Genomic DNA, 16,856 nt, shown 5'->3' with positions numbered 1-16,856 from the left:
TAAATCTAAATCCATTTTTTGTTTCTGTTTTTCTTGTCTTTGTGAGTGTGGGTGCCCTAAAGCTGGAGTTACATGTGGTTGTGAGCTGCCATGTTAGTGCTGGGAAGTGAATTCCAGTCTAGTGCAAGAGCGGCAAGTATGTTTAACTGCTGAGCCATCTCTCCAGTTGCTTTCTTTCTTTTTCTTTGGAGATTTAGGGTTCCAGGCAAGCTTGGACAGCATAAACTTCATACCTTTGCCTGCCAGATACTGGGATTATAGTTGTGTACTACACACCCAGCTCCAAATCTGTTTTTAAATGATGTTTAAGATTAACCAAAGGGCAGAGATCATTGAGACTGAAACACCCATTTTTACAGAGCTACTTTCCAGGCATGTTAAGTGCATGCCTTTATTAATCCCAGCATTTGGTGGGCATGAGGATCAAAAGTCCAAGGCTAGCCTCAGCTGAATAGTGAGGTGGAGGCTATCCCGGGTTACATGAGATTCTGTCACAAATAAAAAAACCAAACAAAAAATACCTTGTTTATATACAGATTTTAGTTGTCTTTTCCAAGAGCTTACAATGAATGTTTGTCTTTATTGTACTCTTTACATGTGGCTTTCACATTTGGTGGGCCAGACTGACGAACTGAAAATGATGTTGTTGGAATAAAGGATGACAGCACCACTAACTCTTCCCACACATTCCTATTTTAATCCAAATGATGTGGAGCTTGTGTCACGGTGATGTCCTATATGTTTTAAACCACATGAAGAGGGTCCCTGTCTGTCTCAGACAGGATAATATTAACCTTATTCTCCAAGTGAACACCCAGCATTTGTTGAAGATCGGAAAGGAAGCCTCGTTCAGTGTTGCTATGTTCACAAAGAATGACATTTATTCCTTTGGAAGCAGCATCCAGAACATCATGGTGGGACATTTCACCTGCCAAAGGAGGAAAAAGCAACTTCTTAATATTAGACATGGAATCTATGCAGCCTGATTCACTGTGACAGAAAGCCCATGTTTGTATTCTGAAGGAATGGATGCAATGCCGCGCTACACCAGAGCACCGAAACAGAGGGAGAGCTTACGGTGTGGTCAGATGTAGAATGCTTGCCTCTCGTGCACAAGGTCCTGTGTTTGCTGCCCATATCATGTGGGTGTGCTGCTGTGTGTTTATCCCTTGAGCACAAAATATGAATTTCATCTAACTTTATTTTTATGGCCTGAAGATAGTTTCATACAGTATTTTGAAAGTGCCAGCATTTTTTATTGTTTCGTTTTTGTTTTTGAGGCAGGGTTTCTCTGTAGCTTGGGAGGCTGGCTTGGAACTCACTCTGTAGACCAGGCTGGCTTAGAACTTAGAGATTCACCTGCCTCTGCCTCCTGGTATTAAAAGTGTGCCACCACCACCTGGCAAGCATTTTTGCTTTAACTTGTCACATAAGTCCAGGTGTAGGATTTCCCTCTTATGTTTGTGTTACTCAAAACAGTTACTCAACAGTTACTCCAAACAGACAGGCAGTGGAGGTGCACACCTTTGATCCCAGCACTCAGGAGGCAGAAGGTGAATATCTGTGAGTTCAAAGCCAGCCTGGTCTACAAAGCCACACAGAGAAACCCTATCTTGAACAACCAAAGCCAAACAAAAAACAACAACCCAGTTTTGTAGCATTTTTGACATAAATATTTTTCTCTGACTGATGCAAAATTCTGCCAAGGATGATGGTGTAGTCCTGGAACTTGGGAAGCCAAGGCAAGAGGATCAAGAGTCCAAGGGCAGCCTCAGCTAAATAGTTTGAGGCGATTCTGGGTTATAGGAGACCCTATCCACAAATAAGCAACCAAAGGGGGGGAAAATGCCTTGTTATTGTGGCAGTGGTAGTGCATTTATTTAATCCCAGCACTCAGGAGGCAGACGCCAATCTCTGAGTTTGAGACCAGCCTGGTCTACAGAGAGAGTTCCAGGACAACCAGAGCTGTTATACGGAGAAACCCTGTCTTGACCAACCAAAAAGAAAGAAGAAAAAAAGTTACTGTGAAAAGATACAGGGAAAACTCAAATATGTTTTCAATTTTTAAAAACAAAAATATTGTAGGGGAAGAGAGATAAAAATGATCAATACATATGAAACTTGAAATAATAAAGTATGTGCCTGTGTATGTGTTACATACAATTTGGTTTGTTTATAAAAAAATAAACTTTAATCAGTGTTTACAGATATAAAGCCATTAAAAATTAAAATCTTAATTTTTTTTTTTTTTTTTTTTTTTTTTTTTTTGAGACAGGGTTTCTCTGTGTAGCCCTGGCTGTTCTGGAAATTGTTCTGTAGACCAGGCTTAACTTGAACTCACAGAGATCCTCCTGCCTTTAGCTCCCAAGTCATGGGATTTAAGGCATGCACCATCAGATCCCAGCTAATTTTTTTAAATGTAAAAATGAAAGTGGGGGCTGGAGAGATGGCTCAGCAGTTAAGAACACTGGACCTCTTAAGACCTCTTCCAGAGGTCCTGGGTTCAATTCCCAGCAACCAATGGCTACCTATAATGGGATTTGATGCCCTCTTCAAGCATGCAAGTAGAGCACCATATACATAAAATAAATGTTAAAAAAACAAAAGTGTTCTTTTTGGGAAATTGAACTATTTTCAACTCTATACAATAGTATCGGTTCACTGTTAGGAATAGTTTGTATGCAATCACCCTTGCTTGAATTTATCTTGTGTACAATTACTGTATAATTCCTAAGAACTAGATTTGTTTTTTATTTTTTTTTTAACTATGTGTATGTGTGTATGGTACATGTCATTCATGTATGGGTGCCCATGGAGGTGTGTGAGCAACTTTAGTGAGACTCACTGGGTCATAAGAGAAAACAGGAGCTTGTTGGGAAGGAAGAGGAGAGGGTTCAGCAGGAATGGAAGGGCAAGAGTGTGTTCAGAGTATACATGCATGAATGTGTCGTAATGAAACCCATCGGGTGTAAGTAGTATGTACTTTTTTATAAAAAAGACAGTGCTAGATAATACAACATAGATTCAGGAGGAGCAGCGATGGGAATGGTTAGAGGCTGACCCTGGAGCCTGGTCCTAGAGGTCTTCATCTCACTTTTTCTAACCCTCAGGGTCAGGGGTCATATGTAGGTGTAGAAGCGGGTGCACAAGGGGGAGGTCACTTTAAAATGCCGTTAGTCCTCTGGCTCTGCTCAGAACAGTGGCCAGGTAAAGGATGCGATCATCAAGGTCACCATAGTTCCTCAAACTGAAGTTCAAGTTTTCTCTGAAGGCGGTCCTCCTGACCCATCCCTGTGCTGCCAGCCTCCCCACAATTCTTTAATTGAGCTTCCTTTACCTCTGCTTGGTTTGAGGACATAGTTAGTCATGACAAAGCCAAGCCTCCTATGTGTATGTAAAGGATTATGTGTACACACATAGGTGGGAAGTCCAGACACACTGACACTTTACCCGAGGTTCCTTGTGTCATCTCAGAACCAGGAATCCCCTATGTGAACGTGGGGAATTAGTACATTTTTATATTTTTAGATCAAGTCTTATTGAACTCCGAGCTCAGCAACTCCTCTAGACTGGCTGACCAGTAAACCCCAGAGATTCCCCTTGTCTCCTAGCACCAGGACTGTGGGCAAGGCAATCACTTCACCAACTGGGCATCTCCTCAGCCCTCAAATACTTCTTTAAGTAAGAATTAAACAGGGCTGAGGGGGATGCACACTGAGGCAGGGCAAGTCTGAGGTTGGCCTAGTCTCACTGTGAGACTTAGTTTCAAAACACAAGAAAAAGATGAGCATGGTGGTGCATGCCTTTAGTCCCAGCACTTGAGGCAGATGATCTCTGAAGTTCTAGGTCATCCACTACTACTCACTCTGTAGTGAGACCCCCATCTCAAAAAGGCAGTGTCTTTTTTTAAAGATCATCACTAAAAGTACAAAACGGGAGAAGAAAGAGGCACCATACACAGAGAAAGCTCTTAAGCAGGGGGGAGGGGGCCCACTTACGCTTCACCTGGACACATGGGAGGGTCAACTAACTTGGTCTACCAGACGAGTTCTAGGCTAGGCAGGACTACCCGGTGAGACCTTGCCTCAGTGGCTCAGCGGCTAAGGGCACTTGCCCTCAAACTGACAAGTCAAGGTCAGTCTCAGGAACCCACAGGGTGAGAACCAACTCCTAAACGTTGTCTTCTGAGTGCTACATGTGTGTGCCATGGCACAGTAAAAATAAAACCTCCAAAGAGAACAAAAAAAAGGAGAGGGGGACATTGCAGTACTTCAGGTAGGATATATGCTTGAGTAGCGATAAGGGAAGAACTTAGACTGACAGAACTGATACTTAGCTTTTGGATCAAAAGGAACCTCCTTCCAGCCCAGGTAACAAGGTAGAAGCACCACATTAGCTAACATGAAATCTCAGAAAAACAGTTAAGGAAATATCAACTGAAGTCAATTTCAGGGGCAAACTAATGGGTTGTCAAGTAATTTCTCCCCTCTAGAGACAACACAGTATCTCTTCAGTTCCTTTCAAGTTCAAAACAGTAGGGGTTGGTGGTATAGCTTGGTAGAAGAATGTTTGCTGGCATGTAGGAAGCTCTTCTAACACCCTGCACTGCAAAAACAAACATAGAAATGAAAGGGAAAAGGCTGTGGATTACACTTCAACCTGTGCCAGGCACAGCCCTGAAATCTAGTTTTGAATGTTTAAGAAGTAAAGCAACGTTGAGGAAGAGATCTAGAAATGGTCCTACCTGTGAGGTAAAGGTCAGCTTCCACTCCTTGTAGAATGCTGCCCCCAGAACCAGCACACAGGGCCACAACTTTGACTGGGGACTCTTTAAGACAAAAGCAAGAGATGTTATTATAGAGAGACATAACCCCTTTCAGTTGAACACTACAACTTGCAAATCCCAACCCTGATTTAGACTGACTAGTCTCTTTACCAGTATATGAATTATTGTGTAATGGGGCACACCTTTAATCCTAGCACTTGGGAGGTAGAGGCAGGCGGATCTCCATGAGTGGTCAGCCTGGTCTACAGAGTGAGTCCTGAGACAGACAGGGCTGTTTCACAAAGAAACCCTATCTCCAAAAACCTAAATAGAGATAGATAGGTAGCAGGGTTGGGGCGTGGGGGGAGGGAGCATGGTGTAATCCCAGCATGTGTGAGGATAGCCCTAAATTCAGGGCTAGCCAAAATTAATGATCCTTCCTGTCTCAGCTCCACAAATGCTCAGAATCCAGGCATGTGGCAGCGTGCCCAGCTCCAAAAGCAATTTTTAAACTTAGGCAAACCTCCATCTTTGGCACTAAGCAGAGAACGTGAGGGCACAGTTATTCGGATGCGGCTGCACAAATCCCGGGCGTCTGAGTAGCAATAGCAGTGTTTGTTGCAGCTCCAGCTTTGCCTCAGTGCTAACAACAAACCTCAGCTGGGTCTGCAGACAGTGCAAGAAGGCAAGTTAAAGAAAGAGAAACACAGAGCAGCCGAGATGGATGGTCAGTTTAAAAACACTTGCTGCTCTTCCCAAGGACCCAAGTTTGGCTCCCAGTACCCGGGTCTGGTGGCTCACAAGCACCTGTCATTTATCTCCAGGGGGTCTGACAACATACACACGAACACTTCAAGTTAACAAAATTTAAAAAAAAACAAAAACAACCCAGGATATATTAGGTACCTCTTCCTCTCCTCCTTTTTAAAGACAGGATCTCAGGGTGTAGCCTTAGATGCAGCTCACTTTGTAGATCCAGCTCAAGCACAGAGATTTACCTGCTTCCGCCAGGTGCTAGAAGGTGTGGACCACAGCCTAATCTAGAATTTTTACCTAATGATTTAAAACCCTCTATTCTTGTTGCAACACTTACCAGTTTATAATTAACATTCTTCCAATACTAAGAAATAAGTTCTATCATTTAGGCTCAGGAAATGTATTCCACATTACAGCCCAGTCCATCCTGGTTGACAAAGTAAACCAGTTATGTCCGTGAACTACTAACACGTTCTTTACTACTTACATGAATAAAAGCAGGACGCACCTGTAATCCCAGCACTTGAGAGACAGACAAAGGAGTTCATAGCCATACTATGTTCTATGAAAAAGTAAACCAAAACCAAAATCTGCCCAAGGTTACCACAGATCTGCTAGATGATGAAAGACACTTACCTACAGTCTTTCCTACTCCAAGAGCTAAGCGAAGATGAGAGAGTTTTAGGTGTTGTTTGATTCGCTCTATCATTGTTGCCAGGGAGACCGATTCATCCAATGTGCACAACCGTCCCATTCCAGTATCCAGAAGCAAAGGCTAAAGAGACACTCATGTTAGGAATATTATCAATCCCATAAGCATGCATTGGTGGTGAACGCCTTTGATCCCAGCATTCAGGAGGCAGAGGCAGGCGGATCTCTGAGAGTTAGAGACCAGCCTGGTCTTCAAAGAGAGTTCCAGGACACTCTCCAAACCTATAGAGAAACCCTGTCTGGAAAAATCAAAAGAAAAAAAAAAAAGGGGGGGGGGATATTATTGATCCCTAAGAAATGTATAGAACAACTTGAATCAGTAAGATTAATGTACATAAGCATGTGGCAGCTTAAGCCAAAGTTTAGGATGCACATCCAACAAAAACATTCTAACTTCTAGAAGCTCACACACACCCTGCTAGATTTTTTTTTTTTTTTTTTTTTTTTTTTTTGCAAGAAAGGGTTCCAGCTGTCTTGGAACTCACTCTGTAGACCAGGCTGGCCTCAAACTCACAGAGATCCTCCTGCTTCTGCCTGCCAAGTGCTGGGATTAAAGGCATGTGCCTGGCCCTGCTAGATATTTAACACATAAGCAAAAGTAAAATTTTAAATTCAAGGTAGATGCTACTGTTACAGAAACAAAAAGGAATGACAAACGGTGCTGGAGAGAGGGCTCAGCAATGAGGTGCACTTGGCTGTTCTTGCAGAAGACCCAGGATTGGGTCACAGTACCCACATGGCATTTCACAACTACTTCTAAGTCCAAGGGTTCCAACACCCTCTTCTGGCTCCCATAGGCACTGTCAACAAACACTCCTACACATAAAATTCTATATATATATGAATGACCAAATGAGCTGTGACTGGAATCTTTGGTTTTACTGGGACTTAGAACTTAAAGAAAACCAGAAAGGAGATAAAAATGGACACTATGACAGGACATGGAAAGACATTCTAAACCAAATGATGTGAGCAATGTGGACAGAGGAAGCTCAGCTCAAAGTTTCAGAGGGGCCTGTATACCAGGCTGGCCTCCTACTCAACAAGATCCACTGGCTAGCCACACTAGTCTTGTGATATATGGCATGTGGTGAGGAATGTGGCTATTTTCTGCTCTTGTTCTAAAAATATTCTTGAGGCTAAATCAAGATAGCCTGTCAATTGGTTACTAGTTATCACTCTTACACACACACATCTACAATGAAACTGGGCAAGCAGGGCAAAAAGAAATACAAAATGTAGTTTGAAAAGTAAAAGAACACCAGGAAATTTAACAATCAACCAAAAGATAGGCAGAGGCCTGATGGGAAAGGGAGACATGCAGTCAGGGGAAGACCCCACCCAGCTGAACTTCCAACTTGTGAAAACTGCCTAAGGGAAAAAGCTACAATCACCAAAGCTTCTGCAGAAGTGTTCCAAGGGCAGGCCCCACCTCCAGTGGGCAGCTGAACTTGGCAGTGTTGTCCACGTAGTTCCAGCTGTAGGGTCCCGAAGGGTGCACTAACACAGAGTTAATGAATCTTCCTCCGTGGTTATGGAAGCTAAGTGTGAGGCAGGAAAGTCCCTGCAGAGAGGCACTGAGAAGCCATTTTGTGAACTGTAAAAGTAAAGCCATGCTTCTCATGAGGATAATGGACTAAACCTCTGAAAGTAAAAGCAAGTCTAACTAAATGTTTTCCTTTATAAGAGTTGCTGTGGTCATGGTGTCTCTTCACAGCAGTAAAACCCTAACTAAGATACTCAGAAAAGACACTGGACTCGGATTTTTAATAAATATTGGGATTGTGAAAGACTATGAGGACTTCTGAAGTTGGATTAAATATACTTTTCCTGATGACATGGCCACAAACCTAAATGTGGTGGTTGAGTGAAAATAGCTCTACCCCAAAAGCTCCTTATGTTTGAATACTTGATCTCCAGTTGGTAGGAAAGATGTGGAGGTGTGGCCTGGTTAGAGGAGGTCATTGGGGGTGGGGTTTGAGGTTTCAAAAGACTCAAGCCATTCCCTGTGTTCCTTCTCCCTATTTGTGGATCAGGATGTGAGCTATCAGCAGTTGGTGCTGCCCGGCCTGCTCCCTGCCATCTTTAACCCATTGACACTGTAAACCCAATTACACACTTTTTTCCTTTTTGTAAGCTGCCTTGGTCATGGTGACTTGCCACAGCAACAGAAAAGGAACTGACACAATACAGGAGGGGTAATAAATACCCAAGTCTAAGACCACAAAGAAGTAAGTACCAATGCTTTCCTAATCCCAGACTATCTCCTTCTCACAATATAGTGTCCAGGGATATGTCCTCAGCATACTTCGGGTCTGTATGTCTGTGTGTGTACACACAGTCAATTCTCTCCTGCACCTATGAGTTCTGGGATGCAAACTCAGGTTGCCAGGCTAGCACCACAACCACCTTTACCTATTGAGCCATCTTGCTGGCCCTTGATGGCAAGTTTACAAATGAATTTGCAATGCAAGAACGATAGTAATACAACCTGCCAACATCCACACATTAAACACACACAATCTGCATGCCAGGTATGCATCAACACAGCTGTTAAAATGCACAGCAGCATAAGGGCAGAAAGAAATTCTTACCTTCTCCAGTGAGAGAATTTCAGTTTTCTGATGAAGTTGTCTGTTCTGGGAGAGAAAAGCTAGCATCTGCATCAAAGCTTTCTGAGTACAGTTCAGACTGATCCATGTTTGTTCCTCATCATCACACCTAGAAAAAAATCAGTTGTTTGACTAGGATGAAGCATTTTAAACACCGGACAGTCTATAACCTGCTATGAAGATTTACATGAAACCAAAGATATGATCAGAAGAACTTGCTTAATCCCAACTAATACAGTATTTTCAAACTGCAGCTGCCTCAGAACCCTCTGACATTTTAAGCCTACCAGCTTAAAACAATAGTGGCTAAATCCTTCAATATATGCCAGTAAAATAGAACATCTATAGTCAGAGATAGAAAAAAAAAATGGAAAATCTTTTTACATGTATGTGTGCGTGCGTGCGTGTGTATCAGAGGACAACTCATGGAGTTGATTTCCTCTTTCTATCATGCAGGTCCCAAGGATCAAAACCAAGTCCCATCAGGCTTGGCAGCAAGTATCTTCATCCTCTGAGGGTAATTTTCAATGACTGAATCCAAATTACACAGAATAGAAATGAGCCACAAATCTGTATTTGCATTAAGTGCCCATAAAGGATAGCAAGTCCTTGAGCCACATTCAGAGAAAGAGCACTTTAGGGATTCTCAAAACAAACTGGTATTAAGAGTTTTATAGGCAATAAAGGCAGGAAGGAGGACAAAGACCCTGCTCCAAAAGATTTGACAGATTTTGATGATCCCTCCTGGAGGGCATCACCCTCCCTGGGGAGTAGAGGGGAAATGGGACAGGAGGGGGGGCTGAGGGGTATAGGAGGGAGGGAGGGAGGGAGGGAGAGAGAGGGCACTGGGATTGATATGTAAAATAAGAAAAAATAAAGATATATATTTTTTAAAAACTACAAAAAAAAAAAAAAAAAGTTCTATAGGCAAGCCTGGGGGCACATGCCTGTAATTCTACCACTCAGGAGGCTAAAGCAGAAGGACTAAGGCTAGACTGTGCCAGATAGCCACAACCTGCCTCCAAACAGAAACAAAACACAGAGTTTTATTGATTGTAGAATTCTAGAATTAGCCAGCCGTTGGTGGCCCGGGCCTTTGATCCCAGCACTTGGGGGCAGAGGCAGGCAGATCTCTGTGAGTTTGAGGCCAGCCTGGTCTACAGAGAGAGTTCCAAGACAGGCTCCAAAACGATACAGAGAAACCCTGTCTCGAAAAACAAAACAAAACAAACAAACAAAAAAGAATTCTAGAAATAAAAGACACCAGGTTGAGTAGCACATGACTATAATCCCAGCACTTGGAAAGTAGAGGCAAGATCAGGAGTTAAGAGGCCAAGCTGGGCTACATGAGACTCAAGCTATACAAAGTCAAATAAACCAAACATAGTGTGGGATACCTTTGATCCTAGCTTTTAGAAGGCAAAGGCAGGGGGTTCTCTGTGAGTTCAAGGCTAGCCTGGTCTATGTAACAGCTAGGACTACATAGAAGAGACCCTGTCTCAAAAACAAAAAAGATAAAGTCAAACAAACGGGCTGAAGAAATGGAATGGATGACTTAGCGATTAAAAATGCCTGTGCTCTTTGTAAAAATGGACCAGGGCTCAGTTCCCAGCACCCACAGAATGTCATTTGGTAAGAAAAGAATGTGTATGCCCTGTGATGTGGTATACACCTTTAATCCTAGCACTCCAGGACCAGAGGCAGGCAGATCTCTGTTAGTTTGAGGCCAGCCTGGTCTACATACAAGTTCCAGTAGGTATATAGTAAGCTAGTGAGAGCCTGTGTCAAAAATGAATAAATAAAACCAAAATGTAAAACAAAACTATGTTTCTTTCTATTCCTATCTATGTATGTTTGGAAGGATACCTACTTCTCAGCTGGGTGGGATGACACATGCCTAAATCCCAACACTTGGAAGGCTGAGACAAAAGGATCAAAATCGGAGGCCAGTGTGAGCTATAAAAACAGCAGACGTACCTAGTTCCCTGTAAACAAGGGCAGGGATTATTTGCATCTCAAGTCCTTTTGTTGACTGTGTGTGTACATGCACACCATAGCATGTGTGGAAGTCAGAGAACAACTTTGGGGACTTGGTTCTCTCTTCCCACCATGTGGGTACAGGGATCAAAGTCAGGGCATGAGGCTTGGCAGCAGGCACCTTTCTTTACCCACTGAGCTATTGTGAAGCTAGTGTTTGAATTTTTGGCTTGTGTGTGTGTGTGTGTGTGTGTGTGTGTGTGTGTGTGTGTTTGGGAGGGGGGGCTGATTTTCAAGACAAGAGTTTCTCAGTGTAGCGTTGGCTTTCCTAGAACTCACTCTGTAGACCAGGTTGGCTTTTGCCTCCCAAGTGATGGGATTAAAAGCAAGTGCCACCACCACCCAGCTATTCGTTTGAATTTTTTTAATGCCTTATTTTCAATTTATTTTTCTTTTGATTTGCATGGAATTTCAGTGTGGCAGAATAACTCCTGTGATTTAAAACTATTCAAAGTTCCTTGAATGAGGTTTTTGTTTGTGGTTTTTTTTTGTTTGTTTGTTTTTAGATTCTGGAAATTCTCCTCAATCTACTTGAGGATATTTGTAATGATTTTATCATTTTAAAAAATCTATATTTAATGTAGGGGATGTAGCACAGTAGGAAAATGCTTGCCTACAATGTACAAAGCAAAAGAAATCTATACTTAACCATTATTCTATGAGCTGGTGAGATGGTTCCGTGGTTAAGAGCACTGACTGCTCTTCCAGAGGACCCAGGTTCAATTCCCAACATGGCAGCTTACAACTATCTGTAACTCTAGCTACAGGAAGTCCAACAGCCTCTCACAGACATGTGTGCTGGCAAAACACCAATGCATTGCACATAAAATAATAATAAAAGCCATTATTCCACTAGGTGTGGAGATACATGTCTATAATCACAGTATTTGAGACACTCAGACAGAAGAGCTATGAGTTTGAGGTCAGTATGAACTAAATAGTGAGAGCCTTTCACAAAAACACAAAACAGACAATCCATGCATCAAATCAATCCCCTCTTGTAACCCTATACAGATTTCAAATTTAATAAAAAATCTTTATCTTTGTTTTAAAAAACAATTGTTAAGGCTTACCTTGTGTGTCTTGGTGCCTCTCCTTTCCTGTTGTTTTGTTTTAATTATATTGTGCATTTGGGCATGTGGAAGTCAGAGGACAACTTGCAGGAGTGGATTCTCTTTCCACCATGTGGGTTCCAGGGACTGATCTCAGGGCATCACTCTTGGTAGTATCTACTTTTACCCACTAAGCCATCTCACCAGCCCATCTTTTTCCCCTCCCTCCCTTTCTTCCTTCCTATTAGAATGAATTAACTGAGAGTATCTCTTATCCTAACTTTAATGAACAAATGATGAACCTCATCAGTTCAAGTGCTTGGGAACCATTGCTTTCCTGGAAACTGATAAAACTGAGCCTTACATGAATACATCACTAGGGTCTGGCTACATCCTTTAAAGTAGAAACACTTATCTCTCAGAATAGCCAGAAGGTTTAAAAATGCTTTATGTAGGGCTGCAGGGATGGCTTGGCAGTTAAGAGTACTGGCTGCCCTTATAGAGCACCCACCAAGTAGCTCATGACTGTCTGTCTTTCCAGTCTCAGGGGATCCATTGCCCTCTTCTGGCCTCCTTGGCCCCAGGCACACATGTGGTGCACAGACATAAGTGCAGATAAAACTCTCATATACATAAATAAACACAACTAAAACAGAAAAAGAGCCAGGAGCGGTAGCTCACATCTGTTACCCCAACACTTGGAGGCAAGGGAAGGAGTTTGCAGCCAGCTTGCATACATCATGAGACCTGTCCCAAAGGAAAAACTAATGCAAACAAACAAAACAACAGAACAGCAAGATGGGTTGTGGGTAAAGAAAGGTTCTTACTGCCAAGCCTGTGCGACTTCAACCTTTGGAACCCATGCAGTGGGAGGAAGGAACTACTTCCCCAAGATGTCTCTGACCTCCACACATGCACTATGGTGTGCACGTGTCCACACACATACACATGCTAAATAAATAACATGAAATACTTTTTTAAACCAGAGGAATATACAATGTACCTAGCAGCAAAAGAAGTGACAGAAACATCTCCAATTCCTTTCACTGTAGACATGACTTTGTCCAGGTCTTGGTTGTGGTTCACACTGAATTCTAGCCGGTGAGTTCCCTCTGTGGGACAGTTAGGAGCTTTGGAAGGGTGGATGGGTCTGGTAGTGCAAGTTCCTGAAGAAAAAGTTGTGGGGAAATCAAGGCTTCTGTAGTGCTTTAGAATTAAAGAGATAAACTACTATAAGTAAAATCTATATGAAATGTCTTGGAATTCACTTTCCTGTTTATATATGTGAACATACATACATAAGCATTAGATGCTCATTACCAGTCACTATAATCTAAAGATTTGGTCTGGACATACAAAATAAAATCTATCTTCACAATTATTTTCCAGAAGATTCCGATTTCAGGAAATCCTCGACAAAAAAGACTGAATCACTGACTTTTTTTTTTTTTAATTATTCACTGTTTGGTCAATCTATTCATCTAAATCAAAGACTATAGATCACAAATACTTATTTGTTGATCACATTTATAATGATCATTTTATTATCAAGGCTTCAGTCCAAGGCCAGGTGTGGTGGTGCATACATTTAATCCCAGAACTGGGGAGGCAGAGCCAGAGGCTGGGCCAGCCTAATCTACATAGCAAGTTCTAGGTCAGCCAAGGCTACATAGTGAGACTGTCTCAAACAAACAAAACAACAACGAAATTGCTTTAGCCCCAGATGAGTTCTGAAACACTCATTGTGCACTCAGAGAGGTCCTGATGCTGTGCTAGGAGTGGCTCTCATTCTAGCACTAGGAAACTGAAGCAGGAGGATCAAGTCCCTTCTCCTCCTAGGGTGGGGGAGGGCAGTGAGATGGCTCATTGGGTAAAGGTACCTGAGGTCAGTTCCAGAAACCCACGATGGAAGAGAACCCACTCCTGAAAGTTGTCCTCTGACCCCCACAAATGTGTGCCCCCACAGTCACACAATAATAACAAAGATAAATAAATAAAAACAAAACAACAAACCAGACGAAAACCTTAGCGTCTACGTAACTAACCCAGAAGGCATCTCCTGAAAGTCCTGAGCTTTGATTCACGAAGCTCAGAGTGCCCCGGGGAACTGACACGGTGTCATCCGACTGAACAATCATGAAGCCGGGAACTGACACGGTGTCATCCGACTGAACAATCATGAAGCCACATAGCAATGAAGACTCACAGTCTGCTTACTCATCCCCCTCTGTGCTGGCTAGCTTTTGTCAGCTTGACAAGCCAAGGTCACCTGGGAAAAGGAAGCCTCATTGAAAAAACTGCCTCGGTCAGATCGGCACTAGGCAAGACTGTGGGGCATTTCTTGATTAAGGGCAGATGTAGGAAAACCCAGGACCCTGAGTAGGCTAACTGAGCCATGAGGGGCAAGCCAGTAAGTAGTGTTCCTCTATGGCTCCTACTTCAGTTCCTGCCCGCAGGTTCCTGCCCTGGTTTCCCTTCATGATGGCAATAGAACTGAATTACATAGAGTTCAAGGCCAGCCTGAGCTAAGGAGACCCATTAGTAGAGCAAAAATATCCCATGGTTGGTTTGGTTTTGGTGGGATGATATTTGGTGTAGCCATTGTATGGCTATACAGCTCAGGCTGGCCTTAAACTCAAGCTCTCCTGACTCAGCTTCCTGAACAATTTTTTTTTTTTTTTCTTTTTTGGTTTTTCAAGACAGGGTTTCTCTTTAACTTTGGAGCCTGTCCTGGAACTAGCTCTTGTAACCAGGCTGGTTTCGAACTCACAGAGATCTGCCTGCCTCTGCCTCCTGAGTGCTGGGATTAAAGGCGTGCACCACCACCGCCCACCTTTCCTGAACTCTTAAAGTATAAGATTATGGAGTACAGACTTATACACACCAAGCCTAATTTACAATGTTTCATTTTTCTTTTTTTTTTCCTCCAAAGACTTTGTTTAGATTTATGTATTACATTATTTTATGTGTATGAGTGTTTTGCCTGTATTATATATATACATCACATGTGTGTTCACAGAGGCCAAAAGAGGGTATTGATTCCCCTAGGACTGGAGTTACCCAAGGTTGTGTGCCTCCTTGTGGGTGCTGGGAACAAAAAGTTTTCTTAACTGCTGAGCCAATTCTTCAGCCTTAATAAATAGTTCATTTTTCGAATGAAACTTGGGCTGGAGCGCTGGTTCAGTGGTGGAGAGCAATACTTGTTCTTGCAGAGGACCTGTGTTTGATTCCCAGCACTTCATAGCTGTAAGGGAGGTTGGCACCTTTGGAGTCAGAACTGGATGTAACTATACACATTCTTGGCACAAAGGAGATGTATTACCCTGGAGGGGTGCGAGAGGGGAGGGCAGCAAACGCAGCAAGAGCAAACGCAGCAAGAGCCACCGCAAGCACAAGCAAGCAAGAAAGGTGGTTATTGCAGGACTGGGTTTTAAGGAGGAAAAAGGGGGAGTCTGCTTGGGGAGTTGGTAAATCCTGATTGGACATGTTAGCCAAATAATGAAATGGATTTCAGGGCCTAGCTTTAGGAATGTAATAGAACAGATTAGCAAGCGGGAGAGGGGTCCAAAAAGCAAAACCTGTTGGCACCATGTTTGCCATACTCGAGCCTGCTGGAGCCCTTCATCAATGGACTATAACTCCAACTTTAGAGGATCCGACACTCTCTTTTGGCCTACGTGGGCACTGTACACATGAGGGACACTTGCATACAAGCAGGTAAAACACTCAACAGATATAAAAATAAATACATTTTCAAAGGAAACCCAATTACCAAAGTTAAGCAACACACTTTTAGTACTATATAAAATAGAGAGAGGAAAAAAAAAAAACATTTCCCCTAAAAACAATGCAAGCTTTACTACGAAGACATTCTAAAACTTCAAAGTATATGTAACAAAATCACTAAATACTGAAGGAACGAGGTTTCTCACCAAGCCCTTTGGCCAACCAGTTGTTGACTCCCTGGGGTGCGGCATCATAGGCTGTGTGGGGAGAGTAGATGGCGACCCTATTCTCCAGGGCCCGGATCACCAGGCGCTCCTTCCAGGTTTTCCAAGTTATGTGCTTCATGGCCCGGAAAATTGGCGGATGGTAGGAGAGAATGAGATCTGCCTTCTTCTGCAGAGCCTCCTCCATGACCTCCTCAGTCAAGTCGTTGGTCAGGAAGAGTGTATTTACAGTATGGGGAGGGCTTGGTTCCACCAGCAATCCCACATTGTCCCAACTCTCAGCAAATGAGAGCGATGCAAAGTCATTCAAGGAGGAAAGCAGAGCCTTCAGATCCATGAAGGAACGAGAAGAGCTGCGGATCCAGGATGGGGCCAGCCGGACACTTGTAGGTACCAGGTGTGCAGATGACAGCATATAGAAACCAGGTAAAACCGTATCTGGAGTCAAAACACAGGAAATGCTATTTATGTAGAGTCCAGTCGTGCACTTTGAGGCATAAAGCATATGAGTAAAAGAGCTGGTTCACGATCTTTTCCAAAATAACCAAGGGCCATGTGGCACAGCTTTAATCCTTGGGTCAGGAACCTCGCCCCTCCTGCAGCAAAGGGAGTGTTCCGCCCCTATCTCTCCTGTCCCCATCCTCCGTGGCACCGTGTAATCGCTACAGCCCTCCCCGATGCGCAGCCTCACTGAGAGGAACAGATAGCCCCGCGAGCCTTTCACTCGCCCACTACTCACCAGTCCCAGAAACTCTTCTTGCGTCACTTCCGCTCTGAAGCTACCGGCAATGTGGGAAAGAAGTTGGGCGGAAGTGGTCCCGTGCATGTTTGCTTCCGACTCCAGAGACGGAAGGTTGCGGGGACAAAGCCGGTTGTTTCTCAGTGGTTGTCTGGAGAGCCCTCTCGCTGTCAGATGGGGTGCTGAGAGGGAAGACTGACGGGGAAGTAGGTGTTCTCGCGCTGTACTTCCGGT

General features: G+C 43.3%; 1 protein-coding gene across 1 annotated transcript; it reads right to left on the bottom strand.

Annotated features, from left to right (window-relative positions):
• Positions 1-560: 560 nt before the first annotated feature.
• Positions 561-16,422, bottom strand: Nif3l1 (NGG1 interacting factor 3 like 1). Its single transcript, XM_051190254.1, has 6 exons — positions 15,866-16,422; positions 12,937-13,099; positions 8,827-8,953; positions 6,158-6,296; positions 4,745-4,828; positions 561-928 (listed from the first exon to the last, which is right to left on the bottom strand). The coding sequence occupies exons 1-6, from the start codon at positions 16,386-16,388 to the stop codon at positions 744-746; spliced, it is 1,221 nt and encodes a 406-aa protein (XP_051046211.1). The 5' UTR covers positions 16,389-16,422; the 3' UTR covers positions 561-743.
• Between the last annotated feature and the right edge of the window lie 434 nt (positions 16,423-16,856).

The sequence above is a fragment of the Phodopus roborovskii genome, unplaced genomic scaffold, assembly GCF_943737965.1.
Source record: "Phodopus roborovskii unplaced genomic scaffold, PHOROB, whole genome shotgun sequence".
NCBI lineage: Eukaryota > Metazoa > Chordata > Mammalia > Rodentia > Cricetidae > Phodopus > Phodopus roborovskii.
This window is presented reverse-complemented; position numbering and strand designations above follow the sequence as displayed.